This window comes from Octopus bimaculoides, chromosome 25 (assembly GCF_046866305.1).
Source record: "Octopus bimaculoides isolate indiv1 chromosome 25, ASM4686630v1, whole genome shotgun sequence".
Classification (NCBI taxonomy): Eukaryota; Metazoa; Mollusca; class Cephalopoda; order Octopoda; family Octopodidae; genus Octopus; species Octopus bimaculoides.
The window spans coordinates 33,080,931-33,090,125 of NC_142952.1; the positions used below are offsets into that span (position 1 = coordinate 33,080,931).

Genomic DNA, 9,195 nt, shown 5'->3' on the forward strand with positions numbered 1-9,195 from the left:
ATCCGGCACTTGTTTAATCTTGGCCAGTTCTGTGTGGCTATCGTAGCCTGGTTGAGAAAGCGGAGGGGAGAAAACAAAAATAGAGACAGAAACAGCGAGTGAAGGCTATCAAATGTCTACAATCTCAATTTCTCAAGGAAAACGTGTTTTATAATAAGACTTATATTAATTAATATATGGTCTTGTATAGTAATGTAATATGAAGCCAATAATATTAATACAAGGCCTGTATTAATATAAAACCTTAATATTAATAATAAGCCTGATATTATTAATGTGTGAATAGCTTAGGGTTGAGAGAACACTATTGTAATTCTTAATTCAAGAAGCCTCCTTGACGCCAAATCTGGATTTAAGTAGCTTCATTTGTGTTTCATTTTTCTTTTACTTTTCTCTTCTCGGTTCTCAGAACAATTCAGGATATTGTGGGTTCGCGTGTGACTGATGTAGATGGGTGCAGTTTCAAATCCTGATTGGCTTCTTCCAGCAGGTGTTTCTTAACAACGTACAGAAACTAATTTGTATCAATACCTTGCGTCTTCTCTATTAAATAAACTGAGATGCCAGGACAGAATTGTTTAAAGTGGAACTATTCCGGTGTCAAATCGCGATACCCCGTTTTCCGGACGGAATAATATTTTGTGGCATATTAGGTCACTGTAATTCATTCAACGAAAAGAAAAACCATTTTCCAATGATTTCGGGAAGGCGGGGATGAAATTTTCGACGGTTTCACCCCGTTTTCCTGACAACAAAAGCGTTTTGTGGCATTACAGATCACCATAATTCATTTAACGGGAAAAAAAAATTCCAATAATTTCAAGGGAGTGGGGTTCCGGTTTCACCCCACTTTTTTTTTCCGAATTAAAATAAGGGGTTTACAGCACATTATGAGGTCAGGATAGTTGATTCCACGCAAAACCTCCGTGTTTAAAAAAAAAATTTTTTTTAGTGAAACGCGTGGTAAAATTTTACCGAAATATTGAGTTTTATTGAAATTGAAAAACTCCACTTCGAGCTTCATGTAAGCAATGTGCGCGCACGCACGCACACGCATACATGTATGTATATGTGTGTGTGTTTGCGTGTGACACTTTCTCCGATCAGTCTTTCCCCGTACTATCTATCAATCCATTTTCCTCCCTTGTTCTATCAATCTGTCTACTCGACATTTCATTTCTTTCTTCTCACTCTTATTTTATCAGTTTAACTCTACTTCCTTAACTCCCTCTCTCTGCTTTTTTTTCGTTCTGCTTGATAATTAGCACCCCACCCAAAAGCCATTGATTATTTACCTCTCTCTCTCTCTGTCTCTCTCTGTTTCTGTCTCTCTCTCTCTGTGTGTCTCTCTGTCTGTTAGTCTCTCTGTCTGTCTGTCAGTCTCTCTCTCTCTCTTTCTCTCTCTCTCTCTCTCTCTCTCTCTCTCTCTCTCTCTCTCTCTCTCTCTCTCTCTCTATCTATCTACGTGCGTGTGTACTATGTCACTTATTTTACTTTCTATTACGTATCACTTTTCTTTCTGCTCTCTTTAGCCTTCCCCCCACTCTCTTTCTCTCTCTTTCCTAATTTCTATGTCAATCAGTCTACCAATTAATCCCCCCTCTCTCTTTTCTTCTTCCTCCTCTCCTTATTGCACTTTTCTCCCTCTCTCCCCTCCTCTTCTAATTTCTCTTTCAACTTATATATTAGTTCTTACACCCTTCATTCTATTCTCTGTCAATATTTTCCTCATGTCGGCAGGCGATGGAGCTGGCAGAAACGTTAGCACGCCGTGAGAAATGCATAGCGGCATTTCGTCCGTTTTCACGTTCTGTGTTCAAATCCCACCGAGGTCGACCTTGCCATTCATCCTTTCAGGGTCGATGTAATCGACTAGCCTCCCACTCCGAACTCGCTGACCTCGAACCAAAATCTGAAACTAATATTTTCCTTACATTTTCTCCCTATTCATTCTCGTTCGAACCCCTTTTGAAACACATCTTACATCCATTCTCTTCCACTATTTTTATATTTTTTATGTCATGCATTCCTAACTCAAATATCTCCCCTTCTCTCATTTATTTTACTCACTCTCTACACTTCCAGACGTTTATTGAAATAGTTATTCTCAAACCGTCACTTTTCATTCGATTCGCTTTTGTTTTTGGTGTTTTACTCACTTTCTTTCTTTTCTTAGTCAATTAATCTAATTATATCTTCTTCTCACTCTCTCTGTCTCTCAACATTGTACTTTATCTGTCATTATCTCTCTTTTGTCCGTTTACGTCGGTCTCCAACTACGTAATAATTCATATTTAATTTCTTCATTCATTCATAACAAAACACACACACACACACACACACATATGGAGTACAACAAAATTACCATCAAACATGGTGTGTGTGTTTGTGTGTGTGTATAGATAGATAGATAAATAGATAGATAGATGGATGGATAGATTTATGATTTTTATACATGCACGAAGGAATGTTTATGCACGAACAAACATCCCTTCGTTCCACCCTGTTTTCAAAACTGCCTCATCTCTCGCCTTTTCTTTTTCTGCCCCCTTATCCTCTTTCTTCTTTTTATCTCTCAAATAAAGCCCAAATACACCTCAAATCGAGGTGTAGGGTTCAAACAGCCTCCAGGTCTTCTATTATTAACGACAGTCGTCTCCATTTACGTCCAAACTTGCTAATAATTCCTTAAGTTCTTTTTTTGTTTAATCGTTCCACTGCCACCACCAAACTGAAAAGTTTTATGGTATATACTAGACTACTCGGGACCCGTTGGGTCACCAGTAGTTCTAGGTACCCGAAAAACCGATGGAACAAAATGTACAAAAACTAAAAGTTTTGGAAGACTAAAGAAGCCATTTTCCCCCCCAGAATTGTAATTTCTATTGTATGAAATACAGGAATTCTAAGAGAAAAAAATAAGTGGAGAAAAATAAAAGATAAAAGAACAAAAAAATAAAAATAAAAATGCTTGTTTCCTTTCCATTCCCTAGAGAAATGGGACATTGAAGGACAGCTATTTGTAAACTCTGCCCATAAGTGTATGAGTGCTGTGAGAAACCATTCCATAATTATGTGGCATATATACTTAACCTCCAGCATTGTTCAGTTTTGGTGTCAAAAACTGAAGGACATTATGTCTAAGAGTAAATTAGGAGAATAGAATGTTGATACCATTGTTGTTTTTTGACCTCCAGGTCAGTTCTGAGTATGATTTTGCTTCTTTTTTTTCTCTTTTTTCACTTTTTGTTCACAAGGTCTCTGAGATTAGTGAAGGGTCATGGGAAGAAGAGAGGACGATGTCTTCAAACTGGGGATCTGGCATCCAAACTTCTGCTAGGTTAGCACTGGTGTTAAACAGGGCAAGGAATTAAGTCTACCATGGCAGGATTTGAACTCAAAATGTACAGAGCTGAAGCAAACACTGCAAAGCATCTAGTCCAACATTCTAACAGTTTCTTCCAACATTTTTGCCTTTTTATTGACCCTGAGAGAATGAAATGCAACACTGCCCCCTGTAGGATTTGAACTTAGAATGCTGAAAGTAATACTATGAAGTATTCTATCCCTCTTTAACAATAAAATGAATCGGGTGACACCACAGCCACATGGCTGAAACGAGTAAAAGAGTAAGACATGTAATCATTCGTTTTTGATTTATATATTCCTCTATACACTATCATACATACCCCCTTTTTTATTTTTATATATATATATTAGTTTATGTATATATTAATATTATCTCAGTTTTAAAAAACTTTGACAATGTAAATATGTTAATAGTTACCATGGGTAGCAAAAATTACACTTTTGTCTTGCTTCTATATGTTGGTTCCCTGACAGTGAATATATGTGGAATTCCAGCAGATCTTACTTCTTTGGAGTAGAGTAAACATATATTTTGAAACATGTGTAGGAATTAAAGGAACTTTTATTTATATGCGTTTTGCTCCATTTATTGTTATTATTCATATATATATATATAAACAAAATTGAATACACATACAAGGTGTGTATTGTTAATTTGTGGATCAGCTGTGTTTTAGGCATGAGAGGTTATATTCTCAAGGCACATTGAGAATATATTCCCTTACACCTAAAACGCAGCCAACCCACAAGCTTATTAGCAAAATTAATGGCGGTCACAAAAGTGATGGAGGGGGTGCTTAGTTAAATTAACTCTAAAGCTACTAAAGCACTATACTTAATGACTGACAAAGAGAGGTAAAGTCCCTAGCATACACAGCTATATCATGATTTCGAATTTAGGTGCAGATCACCATGATTCTCATCAGTGGCTCTTAATGCCTAGGGTTAAACTCAACTTCCTTTGTCAGTCTTATAAGAAAAACCATTGAAATCGTTTGCTGCTTTTCAAAATGGTAAAAGTGAAAACAACAAATTAAAAATATATGTATGAAGGTGTGCGTATATAAACTTGAAGAAGTTGATGTAATGTTTATAACTTGAAGAAGTTGATGTAATATTAAGCCAAGGCTGGGATTGAGATGGTGGCAAATGATTGGAGAAATATGAAGCAGGTAAAAAGATGGATAAAAAGCAGATAGAAAGATTGAAATGGGATTCAAAGTTGAAGCGGAGTGAGGGCTGCAATTGTGTTTGAGGTTGAGTTGAGTTTAGTTTAGTTTTGAAGTGAGAGTGAGTAATATGGTGGCAAAGGTTTGAAATGAGAAGGAAATTGAGGTTGAACTCAAGCGAAGTGTAACTTAAGTGAAGTTTGAGGCTGAGTTGTGAAGCAAAATGCTTGAAGTTTGATATTAAGAGATTAGTTTCAGGTTCCTGGAACTTTGCCTGCTTTTCACACACACACATGTATGTTTTTATATATAATATATATGTATATATATATAAATAATATAATATATATATAATTTATATTTACATACCTTTACTCACATATACATGCATATATACATAATATATATATAATTTATATATACATTCATATATACATACATATATTCATACATATATATGTATATATATATATATATATATATATATATACATATATACACATATACATATATATACATGTAATATATACATATATATGTATGTATGTATGTATGTATGTATGTATGTATACTCATAAGCTTACAGGGTGTGGAAAAAATCATCCCACGTTTGCCATTCTTGATAAATGTTTCAACAGCAAATGACTGGTAACTTGAGAAGAAGAAGAAAGATAAAAACTTCGGTAAAACATTAGCTGCATAAAGACACCATTACCACCTGTCTAACTTCACCGGCGCTACATGAATGGCTTTGTAAAATACGGAAGGTTTTCTTTTTCACTTCTGTTGCACTCTGTATATGTATGTGTGTATCTTTTATATTTTACTTGTTTCAGTCATTAGACTGCAGCCATGCTGGGGCACCATCTTGAAGGGTTTTTAGTCAAATGAATTGACCTCAATACTTGATTTATATTTTTTTTTGCTAAGCCTAAGACTTATTCAATCAGTCTCTTTTGCCAAACCATTAGGTTACTGGGATGTAAACACACCAACACCAGTTGTCAAGCGGTGGCAGGGGTTAATAAAAACACACCCTTGAGCACACACAAATATATATATACATATGTTTATGTAAGATGGGCTTCTTCCAGTTTCTGTCTATAAAATTCACTCACAGGGCTCTGGTCAGCCTCAGGCTATAGCTTGCTCTCCAACCACATGGTTTCAAATTCAATGCATCCACATACCACTTTTGGCAGGTGTCTTCTAAGATAGTCTTGGCCCAATAAAAGCCTTGAGAGTAGATTTGGTAGATAGAAACTGAAAAAAACAGCAGTCATGTATATTTGCACATGTACGTGTGTGTGTGTGTGTTGACTTGTCTCCACATCACATGATTGTTATAAGTGAAAATCTTGCATTTCCAATGTTCTGCATGAACATGTCTGGCCATTAGGGAAATATTACCCTGCTTGGAAACAGGTGAGGGTTGGCAACAGGAAGAGCACCCATCATCATCATCATCATTTAACGTCTGTTGTCTATGCTGGCATGGGTTGGACTGTTTAAACATAGCTGGTAAGCTGGAAGGCTGCACCAGGCTCCAGTCTGATTTTGCACGGTTTCTACGGCTCGATGTCCTTCCAAAAAAGGCCAACCACTCTGAGAATGTAATAGGTGCTTACTCGTGCAATCATGGAAAAGTAGACAGTGAAACAATAACGAGACGATGATGATGATGACGACGATGGTGATGAAGATGATACTCAATGGGCTTCTTTCTGTTTCCATCTACCAGTCCGCTCACAAGGCTTTTGTTCTGCCAGGGGATATTGTCGTAAAAGAAACTTGTCCAAGGTGCAGGTACAGAGTCGCAGCTGGGTTGGTTGTGGCGGTGGCGAGTCATGCAGCCCGTCCCCAGGAGACGCTTTTAAGGTGATGGCATTTTTCATGTCTGCTGTGATAAGCCTGTATGGGCTTGACGGCTCGTTGAAGGAGGGGGGAACTCGATTACTGCCCCGGGCGGCACACAGTCTTAGCTACATCACTGTGCGAGTCACTTACCCAATTAGATCGACATCGAAACTTCGTCGTTGAAAAACGACCTTCGTACGCTTAAAGAAAGACGGGATGATCGTGGCTGGAAAGCTTTTTATATTTTTATCACGGGTTCGTCTGCTCGATTAAGGTTTAACTAGGATTAAACATCAGACACGTAATCCCATAGTCTCTCTCTTTCTCTCACACACACGCGCGCACAGACACACATATACATACACACATGCACACACACAAACACGCATGCAGGTGCGAGGTTGACCCGGGACAAAGCATCACACACGTATAATCACACACATATAAGACTTATACACGTGCACATACTCACACCGATACGCATACACACACATAAATACATATATACAGATAGATGTACATGCATGCATGCATGTATGTATACACACAAGGTTGACCTGGGACTAAAAATGTACACACATACACGTATACACACATACACACAGATGTACACGTATATGCACGCTCGAGCGCGCGCGGTGTTTAAGGGAAAACAAGAGGCTGTATGGGGTCATTCGATCTGTTAGAAATAGCAGTCAAATCAACCTTAATTCACGCTCTTTTCATAGTGTATCAAGGACAAAATTATTGAATGTGTCTAGGACAGGACATATGTAGGAAAAAATGCTGTCTTAGATAACCAATATAGGAAGAAAAAATATCGAAAAGACGCCAGACATGATGGTCACGGTCGGAATATCTTGTTCATAGGTCTCATCGATCATAATTGATATGAGGTTAAACGATAACAGAGAATAAGAAACATGCGAAGAAAGACGATCATAAAACAACCATCAATAAATTTATAAAACCTGTCTGTATACACACACACACACACACGCACACACACACACATAGAGAGAGAGAGAGAGATAAACACATGACATAAACACATGACATAAACACACACATAGGCAGCCACAGATCAAATCAGAAGTGAGAATAAGAGAATATATAAAAAGAATAAGGGAGAATATGGCTGGGAAGAAGAGAATAAGAGAATACAAGAGAAGTGAGAAGAGCGGAACGTTATATATTCAGAGAGAGGGGGAGAGGGAGAGAGAAAGATATACACACACACACACACACACACATATATGCATACATACACACACACACACACACACACACACACATATATATATACACACTTACATACACACGAGAAAGAGAGAGAATAAACTATATGAGAGAGACGGAACCGATATATTTATATACATACATACACATACATATACACACATATGCATACATACATATATACATACATACATACATGCATGCATACATACATTCATATATATATATATATATATATATATATATATATATATATATATATATATATATATATTTGTATATATATATATATATATATATATATATATATATAATATCGTAAGATATTTTTATTGAGTTAGAAAACAGAGATCTAATAATGTGTGTGTGTGTATGTGTGTGTGTGTGAGAGAGAGAGGGCGGGGATGAATACATAAAGAACAATAATAATATCGAAGAGGAACGGAATAGAATAATCGTAGAATAAGAAAAAGTGAAGAGGAGAGAGAGAGGAAAAAGAGAAGAGAAGAAAGCGGGGCAGAGAGAGAGAGAGAGAGAGAGAGAGGGGGGGAAAGAGAGGAGAACAGAGTAGGTCGGATGTGACAACAAGAAAGTATAGGACATGTCTTGGTCAGTGTTGCTCCATCACAAACATCCAGTGTGACCAATTCATTGACAAATAATAATAATAACAACAACAGTAATAATAATAGCAACAAATAGTCACAAACTACAGCAATAACAATATATATGTAGAAATATATATATGTATAAATATACAGAGGGAGTGAGAGCGACCGACATTATTTGTTGATAAACAGACGACACATCATTATTAGTTGTTATTGTTATTATTTATCATTATTTATTTAATTATTTCATTAATTATTTATCGTTAACCTATCCTTGGTGTGCGAGTTATACGGCTAAGTTCCTACCATGACCACCACCAACAGAAATAACTCAGGGAAAAGACCGTCTTTGAAAGAGATGGCTTTTGAGAAATTCGGTTTTGCTCAAAGAAGGTAAGTGGAAAAAATGAAGAAATTATAAGAAAAAAAATGGGAAAGGAACGAAATATTTGATTGAAATTGGTGTGTGTGGGTTTAAACTATATATATATTAAGCCATGTATACACACACTTGTGTGCAATATTATATATACGTAGATTTGTACATACACGTTGATGTTTAATTATATATGTATGTATGCATGCATGCATGTATGTACGTGTATATACATACATATCTATCTATCTATCTATCTATCTATCTATCTATATATACACATGTGTATATATATATATATATATATATATATATATATATATATATACATATATATATATATATATGTATGTATATATATATATATATATATATATATACACACACAATGTGTTTGTCAAGAAAACCGATGAAGAGGTTAAATAAGATCTTGTTGTTTACGTCGTCTATATATATATATATATATATATATATATATACAATCATGTGTTTTATATAATGTATATATAATGTATTTATGTCATAAGTGTACGATGGAAATATATATATATGTATATATGAATATGTAATGCAA

At 35.8% G+C, this 9,195-nt stretch overlaps 1 protein-coding gene across 16 annotated transcripts in view; it reads left to right on the forward strand.

The window, feature by feature from the left end:
* Positions 1 to 8,198: 8,198 nt before the first annotated feature.
* LOC106877320 (oxidation resistance protein 1) overlaps positions 8,199 to 9,195 on the forward strand; it is a 365,865-nt gene continuing 364,868 nt past the window's right edge. For all 16 annotated transcript variants that reach the window (XM_089342188.1, XM_089342187.1, XM_089342190.1 and 13 more), the window contains exon 1: positions 8,199 to 8,638. Coding sequence is in view for 13 of the 16 variants with exons in the window: in XM_089342165.1 (XP_089198291.1) it covers positions 8,553 to 8,638 (86 nt within the window). In the remaining 3 variants the exon portion in view is untranslated. The remainder of the gene's footprint in view (positions 8,639 to 9,195) is intronic.